Genomic DNA, 16,767 nt, shown 5'->3' with positions numbered 1-16,767 from the left:
TTCATGTCCCCATTCCCCACCCCAGAAAACATTTAAGAATCTGAGTGGGAGCAAGAGGGTTGAGAGAACCCTCAGTCTGCAGCTTCAAACAAAAACTCAAAGATCCCTCTAAAATACAAATGATATAAGATCATCAAAACCTGGCCAAATTAACATGAAAATTAAAAATACTTCAATACATATATGGACTTCAAATACTTGAAGACAAACCACTTGCTCTGTTTAATAAAAAGTATTGGATTCTGAAAGATAATAAGTGACCTGCTCACCTCCTATTAAAGCCTTATCAAAATGGGAAATAAGTGCACATTTAAATACAACAAATTAGCCTTTAAGTTACAAGGAGAGAGATAACTGTATTGCCAGAAATGGTTTATATGGAGCTACTTCTGTACCAATCCTGGTCTGATCCAGTATTAAAGGTCTTTAAGTCAAATTGAATGTAATAAATATACGTGATTGTTGTCTTACATTCCGAAGAACAGTAGCATGGAATTACAAGGTTAATTGTGTTATTGTAAAGTAATCATGCAACTCCAAACTCTCTCAACCTCTTCAATGCTGAGGGAGATAGAAAAATATATAATAATCTATATTAAAATTTATAAATATAGACAGAAATCTAATGGATCAGTTTGACCCTTACTGAAGACTTGACAGTAGTGAATTCTTTACCAAATGTATCAACACTTGATAATTTACAAGTTACTGTTTTGTAAACAAACCTAGATATTTTTCTAAGTAGGTACATAATGAATTCAAATCTGTACTATGTTTCCTGTAATGAGCAATTATTTCTCAGAAGTGCTTCACAAATAGTCCCACGCTGTAGGAAACCAGCCCCAAAGAGTCAGACAATCCTTATATAGGCTGCAAATTAATATTTAACACTTTTATTAGCGAGGCCATTTCCGGAAGCAATGCCCCATATCGTGGACTCGTTACAAGGGATTAACCAACTCATGGTTAACTCCAGAGACAGTTCTCCAACCGGTGTCCAAAGAGGAAACTGACCATTCCACATACCCACAGCCCTTGCAAAGGCTGTATGACGAAGACTGTTCATCGTCATATATTTACTGAGAATTTCCAATATATTACTTGTTAGACATTTTTCGTAAGCTTACTAAAACTGTACCATAAGCAATAACATCCAGTCCGGTAAACTTCTTAACTAATTCTAGGATATCAATTCGTCAGAAATGTACAAAAAAGTAGTTCTGTTGCTTTGGAGTTTGGGGCATTTTATTTTGTTTTATTGCTCGTTTGGTTTTTATACCTAATTACTCTCCCCACAGGAGCTACGTGAGTAATAAAACAAACCAGTATTTTTTATTGTTTGCTCAATGAAAATCATCAATCCTAGATCAACAGCTATATCATTTGACTAACTTACTACAAAAATTCCTTGCTTTTGCCTCAACCTCAAGTTAAATGACTATTTTAACTTGAACACACTTGCAGAAGTACTCATGTCCAAAACTATTCGAAAAAGGGAAAATAATGTGTTTGTGCCAAAAGGGTGCCGAGCGGTTAAAAATATATGTCCACTGGATTTTGCTTATCTCTACTACCCTCTTCCTAAAAGCTTTAGTTAGGAGGAGAAGAGCAGACAGATATAAAGTAGATTCTGGAGGCATAATGCACCCAGCCAGCCGTCTGGAATCAAGGCTGGAAAGCTGAAAGCAGAAGGAGGGTGAGGATGTACTTTCTGAAACGCCTGGAAAAACATTCTGGTCAGGAGATGACAGAGATTTTGAGGCTCCATCAAGCCACTGGCCTGGATCCAGGTAATGGTTTTTCCTTGCCCTCAGCTGTCTGCTGCTAGAGTTTTCCAGCAAAGAGAGAAAGGAAAAGTGGTGGAAGAGAGGGAGGAGCAGCTTCCAGTCCACATCTCTGTAACCGAGAGGGTAAGAAGGGCCAAGCACTGCAGGCTGACATTTATAGAGGGCCTGGCGCTTCCACAAAGCAGTCTGGGAGGATTACTGGGGGTTAGCAACCTGGTCTGAAAGGGGCAGTGAAGCAGACTGATGAAAGTCCCTTTGAATTCGCTAACAGTGATGCTGTGGGCACAGAGACAGCGAGCTGGAGCTGGCAGAGACGCGTGAGCTGAGGTCTAGCCAGTCAGATGGCCTTTAGGAAAAAAGCTACATTGTAAAGCTTGCTCCCTTAGCCCTTCAGGGCTGCCCAGCTCGCTTGCTGAAGCCTGAAAGCACAAACTACCAGCGGAACGGCATTTCTAATCAGGGGATAAAAATAAAAGCGCTTGGAAAACCCTCCCTTGCCTAATCCTGGCTGCCCTGCCCCCACCAACCAGGAGCCAGGTATCCGGCCAAGGGCGAAGTTCCGGACCTGCAGAGGTTAATTATCTTGCTAGACTTTTACCTCCAGATCACCGCTGTGCTACCCAATCCCTTCTGCCTGGCATTTTTCTTCAATTTTAATATCAGAAGTTTCACACGCCTGCCAGAGCTCCTGGACTCGGCAAAAGGGCCCATATACCTGTCAGCAAACTGATAAGAACTTTAAAATGACTCCGCAGGGCCTCTTTATAAAGAAGAGCCAAAGAAGCCCATAAAGAAAGAGGGCAGGGGCCACGGAAACCAGCCGCTCACACTGTTTTAACGTGGCATTAAAATGAGCTGCAGATTTATGGCAGTGTTTTAGCCCCTGGCCCAAGTCATCTGGGGATGAAGCGCTCGTCTCCGCTCTCCAGCGGGATTTCAAATATGGGATGGAGCTGACTGGAAAGGGATGGGGGAAGGGCGGCAGAGGCAGCAGGAGGAGGAGGAGGAGAGGAGAGGGGAAGGGAAGCAGCAGAGAACAAGGAAAACCATATTCTTTCATTCTCCTTTCAGTAGGAGGTGAACAACAGCTATTGCTAAGAGGTATCTGACCGGTCCTCTTAAATTCACATAAAACTTTCTTTATTTTTAGTACGTACCTAGTAAAACTCTAGTTCTTCAACTGTTCACCACCCAAATGTCAATTCTGATTTTGACTTTTCTCTTTAAGCTTATTTTTTAATCTTCTAGTTCAAAAAATGAATAAATGATCCAGCAGAGAACATGCTAAAAGGGGGGGTAGTAGGGTGAGCAGAGACTCAGTACGAAAACTTTTCTCATTGGAAAGGGGAAAAAGTAATAGCACTTTATCCAAATGTGCCAATGAATTTTTTTTCTTTAAGACCAGGTAGAGAACCACTGATTTTCATAAGCCATCCTGATCCTAACAGAAAAACAGAGAGGTGACCCTCCCTCCATGCCAAGATGGAGAAAGTACACCAGACCCACAGGAAGAAGTTCTGTTTCAAGTTTCCAAGCCCAGAAGCAAATGCATAATACATCCACGTTGGTAACTCACTGTGGTTCCTGAAGACCAAGCTCCATACCAGGAGGCTCCCGCCAGCCTCAAACACAGACCCAGGCGGAGCGCTCCCAGATGATGGCCAGCAGGCAGACCAAAATCTAGATGCTTTAAGTCAATGATTTCATTTAATCAACACAGTTCCTCTATCGTATTATTATCCCCAGGTCTGAGATGAGAAAATTGATGCTTGGCAAAGCTAGGTAATTCGCCCACACTCACGAAGTTGACAGACAAGACACCACAGCTTGGGACGCAAATTCAGGTCTTTCCGAGTCAAAAGCCCACGTGGTTTCCACTACCAACATTTCTCAAACTTTCTGGACTGGGACCCACATTAAGAAACATACAAATACGTTTTATACTGCAACTCACCATGCGCATTCATACAAAAGAAACAAAGGTTTCAGGAAATATTTACCCTTGCTATGTCATAATTTAGTAGCTTTCTATTATCTTTCATTTTTAAAAAATAAAATGCCAGTCAAGACCCACTGAACTGACTTCATGATCCACTAATGAATCATGAGACCCTCAGTCTGGAAAATACTGCAGAACCCAGTGTCCCCCTTTCCCCCAAAACATCATCGGCTGGGATCAGAAAACCTGGGTTCAAGGGTAGGCTCAGCTCTGACCCTAGCAATTCATTCTCAAGATCACTTGAACTCTAGGGTTTATACATCATTTATAAAACATGAGAAAGGGGTTGAATAATTTCTAAGGTCCCTTCCAGCTCTTTGATTTTTTTCCCCTCAATCTCCTTAATTGATACTGCTTTCCCCTCTCATCACACATCCTTTCATTACTCTCCACTTGTCACTGACCTTCCCTTCCTTCTAACTCCCTACAAAGTTCTCTGCTACTGGGATTCCAATTCCCCGCCTCGGGCTGCTCCATCTGACCTATCGAGTCTTTCCCACAGAAGCCAACCTCTGGGAGAAGGTCAGTACCTCTCAGAGCATCCTCTCTCCCTATTCGAGGCCAGCCAGTCGTGAAGCCCCCTTCACCTCCTGATCCGTTCCTGACTCTCCACAGTACGACTGAGTGACAACACTTCTGGCCTCTTCATTTATATACTACTGAAAGTACTCTCCCCAGCACCCTGATGGCCTTTCTTATAGACAGGATCTGTGTCCCTCCCTCCCTTTTCAAAAATCTCCCTCAGTGTGCCTATACAATTCTAGGAACAAAGCAGGTGCTCAATACATATTTATTTGACGGGTTTGCATTATGAAATCAAGGACTCTAATTCTCCTAGATTTAGAGAATATTTAGGTGGGCTGCTCTAGGAAAAGTCACCAAACCAATTAAAATTGGCATCACGACACAATAAGCAAGCATTTACAGACAGAGCTCCATCTACTACCCATGATGCTCGCCATGGACAAGGTATGCCCAGGTTGCCAAGGAAAGCAGCTTTACGGTCTCTCCATCTGGACTGTAAGGATTTAAATCTCAGAAGCTATACAAAATAACTGCAAATCAGCCCATACCTTAATGACAGGGAAATTTATTTACAGGCCCTAGTGCACTATAAATTTGAGACAGTTCTATTAAAATGCTTTTCTTGGCTTCCCATCAGATACTTGGCAAGAGTCTCTTTCCAATAAGGTTCTTAATACTGAAGTTGAAAAAAAGGTAAGTTAAACACATAAAAATGCTCTTCCTTAAGAGTTTCGATTAAATGAGTCCTTGTTTTATCCTACTTTAAACATACATTGACCGGTCTCCTTCACAACATGGATTTATACATTCAGGAAAACTCCAACAGAGTATATAGTGCTACTGAAACAAAATTATGAAACTCAAAATATCCCGGAATCGCACTCTGCCCCAAGGCTCTCCCACTGGCCAAAGAGTCTGCCTTTGTATCAGACCATGGTTGTCTGTTTCACAGGGAGAACTCCAGGGATCAGGCCAGTGTGTTTGTTGAAGGGTAAGTGATCCAGTAGCTTTTTGTAGGGCAAGTACAAAAGCAGGGATGGGGAAATAGAGCTTGGAGTGGCATGTTGGGACTGGAGAGCGGGGGGGTGGGGGGGGGTGGGGGGAGAGGAAGGGAAGCAGGGAACACTTGGCGTTTTTTAAAAGCCCTGAGAGTTCAGTTTATATATATTAAAAATTTTTCAGTTTCACAGTGGGGGGGGGGATAAGAGTGACAGACATTATAATATTGATCCTGGAAATGAGAAGTGAAATCTTTTCCACATTCTTCATAACATATTTCCAGGGATGTGTCCAGTCCCAAGCAACCACGTTTTGGGGAAGACTATCCCATAAGCAGTTAGCCTGAATTACTGGGAAGGGCATCCTGATTTTCAGCCTCGATCCAGGCCACAAAGCTCTATAATTTGAATAAAGTTGTGGGCAGCAAAAGAGTATGTTCCCTGTCTGTCCCTTACATATTGTGTGGTCTCGGGAGGATCACTTTACATCTCTTCTCTTCAGTTTCCTCACTTTAAAAAATTCGGATTACTCCTCTCGCTGCCTATCTCACTACTCTGTATACAGAGTTTGCTTTGTAAACTGTGTGTGTGTTGGGGGGGGGAGCAGGAGGAGGGAGGGAGGGAGGGAGAAATGGACACAGACTGCTAGGTAGCCATCAATGGACACAACAGTCAAGCCACCAGCATAGGGAACCCTCAGAGAACACATCCCTCTGGACTGCTGAGCCTTCTAGATATCCGAGGGTTTACACCTTTAAGTGAATCACAAAACCTTTTTAAAAAATAAAAACAAATATTTTAGATAGAAAACTTTATAAAATATTTTACATGAAAGCCAATATTTTTTAAAAATATATATGCTAAACAAAATTTAAACCCTCGCTTAAAGACTGCAGGGCATCACCAAGAAGAGCCATTTCTGTATCTCCTCAGTTTGAAGATGCCCCATCAATAACATCTTCAAGGGGATGAAATAGAAACTATATTCAATGTTCAAAGTGATGGGAAGACTCATTTGGATGCCAGAAATCCAAAAGATGAAAAACAAACAAACACACGCATACTTCTTTGAACCGAGGAATTCTGCCATCTTACAATGACACGCCCACATCGTGAAGCGCACACAGCGGTCTGCACACATCCAAAGTGCTGAGAGTTCTATTCCTAAAATAGCTTTTCCGTCTTCTCTATTCATGCCTGACTGGCAGATGACCCATCTCACAGACCCTCAGGTGTAGTCTTTCTCTCTTTCAAATTTGTCACTTTTAGACTACTATGGCTATGGAAAGCGGATAATTCAATGTGCTGAAATCGCAGCCTCCTGTCGGGGCTCTCCCCTGAATAAAATGCATGAGCTCTGGTGGACACACACGCACTTACTGTTCTGTGGTCTCTTCTGCTCTCTCCTCCGGCACAGCTACACCTAACTACAGTCCTGCTAGGTGAGGGTACCACAGTTTCTTCAATGGAAGTGTTCTTTTTCCTAATCAGCCCACATTATACCTTCAAGTACTCCTCCATGGCACACATATTTGGTAGGCTTAGTAGGAAAATATGAAGGCAGACTGAGATGGGTCAGTGTAATAGACTGAAAAGAAACGGATATTTTAACTTAGCCGAGCATTAAAGGAGAGATAGAGCAAAGAAAATGCTGAATGTTTCTGCCACCTCAAAGGCTCCTAGTCAATTGAGTACAAAGAAGAGTTCAAAGGCAAGGCAGGCTCCTGACTTCCACCTCCTAGTGTGGCTGAGGTTAGAGGTCACTGCTGGTGGAGCCACTGACCAATAAAAGAATGTTTGGAAACTCCGCTCAACAGATAAACTGGGGATCCGTTTACGCCTTCCCCGCTATCCACACAAACACTTCTAACTATACAGTCCAGTGTCTATTCAGCCCTCCAATATCCCAGATTGCTTTCTTTTCCATTGTGATTCAAAGGGAGACCGGGGATGTGAATGTTCCATATGACTATAGAAAAATACTTGGTTGCATACTTCTTCCTGGTTTCCAGTGTGAGAAAGATGGTTGACGGGACTCCCCATCTTTCAGGCTTACATCAAATGCTACCTCCCCAATAAAGCTGTCCCTAACAGCTTTAACCCGTACTTCCTCCCATGTCAGACCCCTGACATCCTTTGGAAAACTTGTTCCATCTTCTCAGCTTCCTTCAGGCTTATTCCCACATATCCCCAAGGTGGCTGTTAGGCCTCTGTGGGTGGGGATCACAGGTTGCTTATCATCTCCCATCATCTCCCCTTGGGGGAAAAACATAATTAGGGCTGCACTGAATGAATTAACTGGTTAATTTAGCTCATAGGACAATTAAAGGCTGACTGGTAAGTTGGCTTTATACCGCTGTAACTATTAACCTCTCATTGAAGGAACTGGTTTTTAACTTAACCACAAAAAACCCCATAAGCCACCCCAGCTCTTTCAATGCCATATATGCCAGTACTGCTGGCTGCTCGCCTTTAGGGGTAGATAACACAGATGCAGGTTGCACTTCAAAAACCTTAGCTTGACCCCAGCTCTTACTTCAGGGTCTAGCCCTGCATTTAACGTTATGGCTGCTTCACTAGCGCATCTAAGGTCAGGTGGAAAACTTAATTAGGATTCCTTGTCAGGCAGAATATCCTTCTCTCTTGGTACATCCTAACTCCCGAGTCATGTTAAGGATTTTCACCATGTATTCATCCATCAGATTATAGCCCCTGAACTCTAAGCTGCAAAAAGTTACTGCAATACCTTCATCACCAAGATCCCACCCCACATCTCTGGGGTCAATTCAGAAACTGGCTCTATTCCATCACAGGAGAGCAGAATCCTGTGCTAAGTGCAGGAAGGAGCGGGTCTCGAGAGAGCGGCTCTGAGGACAATGTCAACGTAGCTCACAGCACTTAGGACTTCTTGGAAACAAATACTCAAAAGGAAAATCAGTCACTTAAAAGTGGATGGAGCCCTCTGCTGGCCACAACTGTCCACGCAGGCCCTTGAGCCGGTTCTGAGTTGCTGAGCAAGAAAATCAGACCCTCTGTTCCTCGGTCTCAGCTCCTTCTAACATCATCAACCAGGGATTCCAAGGTATCAGCTACCGATGCAACAGGTTTTCCCCTAAAAGTCTATGCCTGTCTTACAAAAAGACTCAAATTTGACCTCCCTAAAGAGAATTCACTAAGGTGTAAAAACTTTCCAGAACCAAGTGTGTGCTATTTTTTCAGTTACTCCTGCCAAGGTCAGATTAAATCAATGGAGGGTATACAGAAGGCAAAATGACAAGCATATTCAGGAAAGGACAAAAGAGAGAGATGATGATCTACCAATAGAAAAGTGGTTCCCAATCACAGAAATTTTGCTCCATGGGGGGCATTTGGTAACGTCTAGAGACATTGCCAGTTGTCACAACTTGGGAGACAGGTGTACTGCTGGCATCTGGCAGCTGAACTTATTCATCCTTTATAACTATCTGGGAATTGCTTCAACCAGATAATCTCACCTTTAGTTGAGATCAGTCCAGTCTAGAAATGTGAGGTTGGGAGAAGAAAAGAGGTCGTTTTGGAGATGTAGAATATCCAGAGAAAGGGGAACAGGACTAAACGGGGCATGGCAGCAGAGCGCCAGAAGGTCGGAAAACAGCACAGAGAAAAGGGGCATCAGCAAGCAGAGGGAGATTGAGAAACGGGAGGCAGGAAAGTACCAAGACTGCCTTTATCCTCCAAGTTGACATAATGTAGGTTATTCACCACCAGAGACAGTAACTGGCCCTCATGACACGAGGCGGTCATGGGAAAGAGATGACCACTTAATTATTAATGTTGTCAAGGACAAGAGTTTCACAGCGTTTTTTAATAGCTGAATGGAACATGAGAGATGTTCTAGCCAACGGCTTGATTTCATAAATGAGGAAAGGGAAGTCCAAGGAGCTTTGGTAACTTGTCATGGTTGTATAATTAACAGGGACAGACCCAGGGCTCAAACTCGAGCCTTTTGACTCCAAGTGTGTCTCTTTGAACCAAAAAAACCTAAAAGTGCACCGTTTTAAGTAACCTTTAGTCATTCCATCTCAACGGTTCTATGATTCCGAGCCTGTCACCGAAAAGGCCGGCCAGGCTCGTCTCAGACCTATGGTTCCCAAACCAAGCTCCCGGAAAACAAGGGCATTCTGTGAGCTGACAGTGGGAGCTCTGCTTGGGAACTAAGTGATTCTCTTTCCAACACGAAGGTGGCCGGGGGGAGAAGGTAACTGGACAGAACTTGCTCATTTTTACCTACCCAGTGTTTTCTTAGCCTTTTAGACTAAATCTAGAAAAAGATGATATCTGATTTAGCAGATGATTTTCTATTTAATTATGTTAACAAATCAAGATGCCATAAAAAGAAACACAAAGAGCATAAATACCAGCGCCCTTCAAGGAGCATTTTCTTCTACATGAGTTGTAAGAAGCACAGGTTTAGATCAAGAACATAGAGATCTCTAGACTGGCTTTCTAATTCACTAAAACTCAGATGAGGTCAGGAATTAAGTAACACACGGGGAAGCCCAGAAACTTAAAACGAACATGGGTGTGCTATGAAAAAACTTCAGGGAGGCTGAACTCAACCTGTGATTTGTTTTCAAATCAGAACACCAAAATGTTTCACAGCTGAGGCTACTGAGGCCCAGAGAAGGCAGACGCTTGGCCAAGGGCACAGAGTTAGTAACTGGGCAAGCTGGCATTCAACACAGGCAGTCTGGGGTAAGAACCTACAGGCTTAATTACTGTGTGATGTGCCATCTCTTTGGTTTAAGAAGCTCGGTACCAAAATAAAGAGGTGGACTGACCACATTCACTAACTCCCTCCTAAAACCCTAAAATGACAATTAAGGGGAATTTTTTAAAATTAAGGCACAATCACTGAAAGATAAAGAGAACGGGGGAGGAGATAACAGCAACAAAATGTGGAAGCGGAAAAGCAGAAGGAAAGGTGGTAGCTGACGCTATAGGCCCAAGAGAGCACATCCTAGATCAGCTGAGAAAAATCTGGGTTCCGCTGCAGAAACTCAGGGGAAAAGGCAGTGCTCAGGGCAGGAGGACAGATGGAAAATGTATTTAAGAAGCAGTTAGAAGCCCAGAATTCCTCCCCATTCCACACACAGCTGGGTGACTGCCCTGCCCTAGCCCAGACAGAGGCTTGAGGCTCATTCCTGGGACAAGGTTAGACACAGGGGTGCATGGGGCAGTTACATCCTCAACGCTGAGAGCCCTCCAAACCTCTTCTCCAGCTCAGCACCTACATAGATAATTTTGATAGAAATAAAAACTTGCTAAAATCCATTAAAAAAAAAAAAAGAACTAGAGAAAACCATAATCTGAAAGGATACATATATCCCAGTATTCACTGCGGCTCTGTTTACAATAGTCAAGACATGGAAGTAACCTAAATGTCCATCAACAGATGAACGGATAAAGAAGATGTGGTACATATATACAATGGAATATTACTCAGCCATAAAAAAAGAATGAAGTAATGCCATTTGCAGCAACATGGATGGACCCAGAGATTATCATACTAAGTGAAGTATGTCAGACAGAGAAAGACAAATATCATATGATATCACTTATATGTGGAATCTAAAAAAAATGGTACAAATGAACTTATTTACAAAACAGAAACGGAGGGACTTCGCTGGCGGTCCAGTGGTTAAGACCCTGCGCTTCCAATGCAGGGGGCGTTCGGTCCCTGGTTAGGGAACTAAGATCCCACGTGCTGCACTGCGTGCCACACGGCGCGGCCAAAAAAATAAATAAATAGAGTGGATATGTGTATGTGTGTAACTGATTCACTGTACAGCAGAAACTAACACAACATTGTAAATCAACTATGCGCCAATAAAAATTTTTAAAAAAAGAAAGGAGAAAAAGAAATAGAGACAACATGCACAGTATCAATACTGGGACAGTCTTTTTTCAGTTTTTAACTTGTTTCACATCTAAGCCCAACTAAACTTCTTTTGGGAGCGAGACACGGCAGCAGGACTAAACAGGACACGTGGTGGATGCGTTAGACAGTGGAGAGCAGCCCAGGGGAAGGGGCATCAGAAGGTAGACGAGAGACCTGGGAGGGGAAGAGGGAGGGTGTATGTGTTCTGGGGAGAGGAGGGCACCTCTTAATCACGAGGGCCGCTGAAGGGGGGATCCAGGCCAGCTGACACCAAGACACTCTCGAGGTCAAGGCTCCTCAGAAGCATCACCCTGAAACGTGCTGGCTTCCACAGCCACCTCAGTCACCAGAACCCTCACCTGCCATGTAAACCACCTTCCAGAGAGGGGCAGCTCTGCGTCCTGAGCATATCGCTGAGGTGTGACCCTAGCGTCACAGCAGGCTTACCTCAGGAGCATTTCTGAATCTCTGATAGTGATTATTCCAAACCTTACCTGATGCAACTCCCTAACACTGCTTTCCTCTTTTAAGTTTGGCTGGTCAACGTAGTGGAGGAAATAAATCCCACTCCCACGCCCAGCAGCCATCGCTCTGCACCCAAGCAGCCAGGGCTACCCCTTCACGTCACCCACGCCCCCTCCCCAACAGGGCTGCCTGGCCCCTTACCTGTCTCTGCATTTCTTCAATCTGTCTTTGGGGGATGCTCTGCAGAATACTGTGCACATCTGACATCTTTTCTTCTGGCACAGCCACAGATGCCCTAGAGACAAGAGCAAAACAACTGATGGATGCGCAGCCCTGTACACAAAGCACTGCTACGTACATTTCTTGTTTAATTCTCACAAGCAGAAGCAACAACACCCCAAACTACCCTCAGCCCCACAGTCCTTGCAGTGAGTAGTCCCTCTTCCTTGCCCCTTTCTCAGGGCTGACCTGCTCAAAGGAGCTCCCACCAGCTCCATCTCTCAGCTCCCCAGCACCACTCCATTCATCTCCCATCCTCTGTCCACTCCCCACTGTGCTTCAGCCACACAGGTACCCTCTCAGTCTCCTGAACATACCACACTCTGCCTAACCACAAGGGCTTTGCATGTCCAATTCTGCCTACCTGGTACTCTTCTTCACTCTTCACTGCACGCTCTGAATTAACAATGACTCTTCTCCTTTAGCTACATTCCCCAATCCATTCATTTACTCAGCATGTATTTATGGAGCCCCTACTATGTGCTAGGTCCTGGCAATACAACAGTGAACAAATGAGACGTGGAAGGAAGGCCAGGGAGTGAGACGACCAGGGGAATACCCGAGGGAGACCATTCCAGAAGGAATAATAAGCAAAAGGCCCTGAGGAAGCAGGGTGTCGGGAACGTTCCAGCAACAGCAAGGAGGCCAGTGTGGCAGGAGCACAGTAAAGACGGTGGAGAATACCAGGCAATGAAGAGAAACAGGGGAGGGAGGGTCACAGCAAAGCCTCTGCGGCCTCCCTGGCCACTTAAGGACTTACGCTTTCACTGAGATAGAAAACCACAGAAGGGGTCAGGAAAGCACGGCATGATCTGGTTATGTTCCAACAGGATCATTCTGCCTGAAGAGTTAGAACAAACTACAGAAAGCAGGAGCGGAAGCAGGGAGAACAGCTGGGGCCCACTGCACAGTCCAGGCAAGGGATGCTAAGAGGGAGGAAGTGATGAAAGTGACGAGGGAGCAGAGCCAGCAGGACGTGCCACCAGATTAGAGATGCTGGGTAAGGGAGAGAGGGCTCGATGACGACTTACCCTTCATTCAGCAGAGTTGGTCATTATATTCGTCTAGGTTAATTTATTAAAACCTGAGACCCCCTCCGCCCACTAGCCTAGTCCATTAGGATGGAACCACGTCTGGTCCCAATCACCAGCATACCCGAGCACCTGGCATATTGCCTAGCACAACTGCGCTTAATAAATACTTGTTAAATAAGTAAATGATTTCTACCATACAGATGGGAAAACTGAGGCTCAAAAAGGTTAAATGATTGGCAAGATCACAAAGCTAGCCAGTAATAGAGCTGGTTATCTGAACCCCAGCCTTTTGTCTTCAAATCCAGAGCCCTTCCACCACTTATCCCTAATTACAACTACCCAAGCACATCTAGATCCTCGTAGGAATGAATATCTTCTGAGACTCAGCTCAGGGTCACTGCCTCTGAGAAGCCCTACCCGACCCCACAGCCAGCAAGGGTATGCGTCTCTTCCTCCCCCTCCAAGCAGCCCATCCAGCCAGGGCTGCATCTCAGCTCTGCATCTGGTAATCACTGGCTTACTTGTCTATCTCCCACCACCGGACTAAGAGCTTCTCAGAGGCAAGACCTGACCTTGATCATCTTTGTATCCCCATAGGCAACACAGTACCTGGCAAAGAGAGGGTGCTCAATACATATTTCCACAGACGAATAAGTGACTGGAAGTGGCTCATCACTTCTCCAGGACACAGAGAATCACACACCCTCATCCTCCAGGCTGAACTGGGCTCCCTCCCTGTTCTGGGTTTCCATAGCACCCCCTGCATGCATCTGTTACAGCGTTTATCATACAATATTATAATTGTTGGTTTGTCTTCCCCACTGGATTCTCACCTCCTTAAGAGCAGAGCCTGTATTATTCACGGAGGGCTTTCCAGTAAATGTGAGATAAATGAATGTACACATGAACGAATGCTACTTAAATTGTTCAAATACCTGTGGTGACCAGGCTTGAACACGGTATCAAAAAAGGTGGGAGGGGCTTCCCTGGTGGCGCAGTGGTTGAGAGTCCGCCTGCCGATGCAGGGGACACGGGTTCGTGCCCCGGTCCGGGAAGATCCCACATGCCACAGAGCGGCTGGGCCCGTGAGCCATGGCCGCTGAGCCTGCACGTCTGCAGCCTGTGCTCCGCAACGGGAGAGGCCACAACAGTGAGAGGCCCGCGTACCCCAAAAAAATAAATAAATAGGGCTTCCCTGGTGGCGCAGTGGTTGAGAGTCCGCCTGCCGATGCAGGGGACACGGGTTCGTGCCCCGGTCTGGGAGGATCCCACATGCCGCGGAGCGGCTGGGCCCGTGAGCCATGGCCGCTGAGCCTGCGCGTCCGGAGCCTGTCCTCCGCAACGGGAGAGGCCACAACAGTGAGAGGCCCGCGTAACGCATAAAAAAAAATAAATAAATAAATAAATAAATAAATAAATAAAATAAGGTGGGAGAGGAGAAAGCAATTAAGCATTTGAGGCAAAGACAAGCCTGAGAGGTATGTACAAAAGGAACTCGTTTTCAAAAACCTTTAACCTCCAAAGTCCTGGGGAAATGAAACAACAAGAGACGAGCAGACTACTCCATGAAGCACAGCACTGACAGTCACGTCCAGGCAGGACCCACGCGTGTCCATCCATCCACTGGGAGTGTTTCTAAGCTTCCACCCGTGTGCAGGCGCTCTGCCTCCAGCCAGCACTTCATGCAAATTCAACAGACTCTAGAGCACTGGTTCTCAGCGGTGGCTACAAATCAGAATTGCCCATGGAGCTTCAAAAGTCCTGAGGACAAGGCCCAGGTATGTGTTTAAAAATTCTTCAGTTGAGTACACTCTACAGTCACAGCTGAGAACCACTGCTCTAGGTCAAGGGTAAACGGCCAGATGGTAAATATTTTAGGTTTTGCGGGCCACGTAATCTCTGTCATTTTAAACTACAGTACTCAACTCTGCCACTGTCACTCAAAAACAGCCGAAGATCATGTGTAAATGAATGGGTATGCTGTGATTCAATAAAACTTTATTTACAAACACTGGCAGCCTGCCATATTTGGCCCAAAGGCCTGTTGGCCAACCTTGGCTCCAGGCCAACGGACTAACTCTCCTTATGGAAAATATAGCAAAAACAGTCTGAAGGAGTAGTTCTCCAACTTAGCTATGCGTTACAATTGCTGGGGGGACTTTTAAAATCTAATCCATGCAGGACTCCTGGTGTAAAGTTTATCAGAAGGTAACACCCACCTCTTCCAGTCAAGAACTTCAGAGAAAGGCAAAATGTAGGAGTCTGCAATGATAACTGGGATACAGCCGGCCCGCAACACGTCACTCAACACCGCCTGGCCCAGCCGAGCTCCTCGAAGGACCACACAAAAAGTAGCCTCCTGCAGGAATACAGGCAGAGGGAGGGATTACATACCAGTTTCACTGATCCACTTACTCTGATCCCGGCAGACGATGAAGTTCTCTCAAGGGCTGAAGCCAAGCAACACCAAAAATGCTGAAAGGTAACAGGTCACACCAGTAAGACTGAAAAGCTTAAGTGGCTGCAATGTTCTGGTTTTCCACTCTTCAGTGTCAGCGCAATGCCTCCACTGCTGGCATCCTGAAAATGTTCACGACCCACGTCTAGGTCTTCCTCTGGACACTCAACAACGTGACTCTGCAAGGCCTGGATTCTTTCAGTCCTAGTGTGCTGTGTACACACACTGTGGCACAGTGGCTGCACAGTACTCAGGACACTTACCTCCGCCTACCTTGTTACAGAATTATTTGATCTGGGCCTATCAGTCTCCCTAGAGGACCCACTATACAGAAAGTATCAAATCTCCTTTTATCTTTCTACTCCCCATGGCATCCAGCAGTGTGCTTTGCATCTAGAAGACATTCATTTCATGAATGCAATGCCTTAGAAAACATAGTAAGACAGATATGTTCTATTTAGAAACAATCCATCGAACAAAAAGCAAAATCTCAAACAATTTCTTTCTCGTTCACTGCCTCAAACTTGTACTCGATGTGGGACACGTTTGGGAAAGTGAGAGATGTACACGAGAAGAAACAGCTGCAATAAGTCAGCCAAAATAAGAAAAGACCCCATCTCTAATACTCAGTTTCTCCCAGTTTTTGCCTCTTCAGGAGGAAAAAAAGTTAAAAAACAAAACACTGCTTAATCTTTAAAGCTAGAGAAAAGGAAAGTTCAGAAAAAATATGAAGAAACTCAACATGCCAAATTCCTCCGGGGATAAACCAGAAAACAGCAAGAGTGGAAAAAGGGCATCAGTCATGGTGGAGGTGCAGGTGGACAGCTCAGCTGGCCCCAAAGAGTCGGTGTCCAGATGTGCACACACGTGCTGATAACCATTTTTCCTGTCTAGACAAAGGTTACTATAAATACTCCTGCTCACATCACCACTGTTATCAGTCAGACATTCCAGAGGAGATGCAGCACTTTTTGAAAGAAAGTATTTTAACAATCTCAGCATGGGCCAGTACTCTTTGGAGGTTAAAAAAAAAATCACACCAGCTCCTTGATATTTCTCCTTGAACTAACCTGTCTGTATTTTAAATATTTAAGTGAACAAAACTCAATTTCTCCTTTCCTAGCCTCCAGGCCCTTGCAGTGTGAAATATCCTGCTTATAAAACATCCCCAAAAGGACTACTCTGCTTCTGGTTATGGAAGCCCTGCCACTTCCACAATACCAGTAGGACATGCTAAGGGCGGCAAAAACACCAAGAGACAAAAACGGTAACAAAAAATAAAAACCTCCCACTCAGGAAAAG

General features: G+C 44.9%; 1 protein-coding gene across 6 annotated transcripts in view; it reads right to left on the bottom strand.

Annotated features, from left to right (window-relative positions):
- The window catches only part of EXT2 (exostosin glycosyltransferase 2), a 134,872-nt gene that overhangs the window by 90,394 nt on the left and 27,711 nt on the right, over positions 1-16,767 (bottom strand). For all 6 annotated transcript variants that reach the window (XM_032640913.1, XM_032640915.1, XM_032640912.1 and 3 more), the window contains 2 exons: positions 15,227-15,366; positions 11,896-11,989 (listed from right to left, as the gene is read on the bottom strand). In XM_032640913.1, coding sequence (XP_032496804.1) covers positions 11,896-11,989; positions 15,227-15,366 — 234 coding nt within the window. The remainder of the gene's footprint in view (positions 1-11,895; positions 11,990-15,226; positions 15,367-16,767) is intronic.

Source organism: Phocoena sinus, chromosome 8 (genome assembly GCF_008692025.1).
Source record: "Phocoena sinus isolate mPhoSin1 chromosome 8, mPhoSin1.pri, whole genome shotgun sequence".
NCBI lineage: Eukaryota > Metazoa > Chordata > Mammalia > Artiodactyla > Phocoenidae > Phocoena > Phocoena sinus.
Note: the sequence above shows the minus strand (reverse complement) of the source record. Positions and strands in the feature narration are given on the sequence as shown.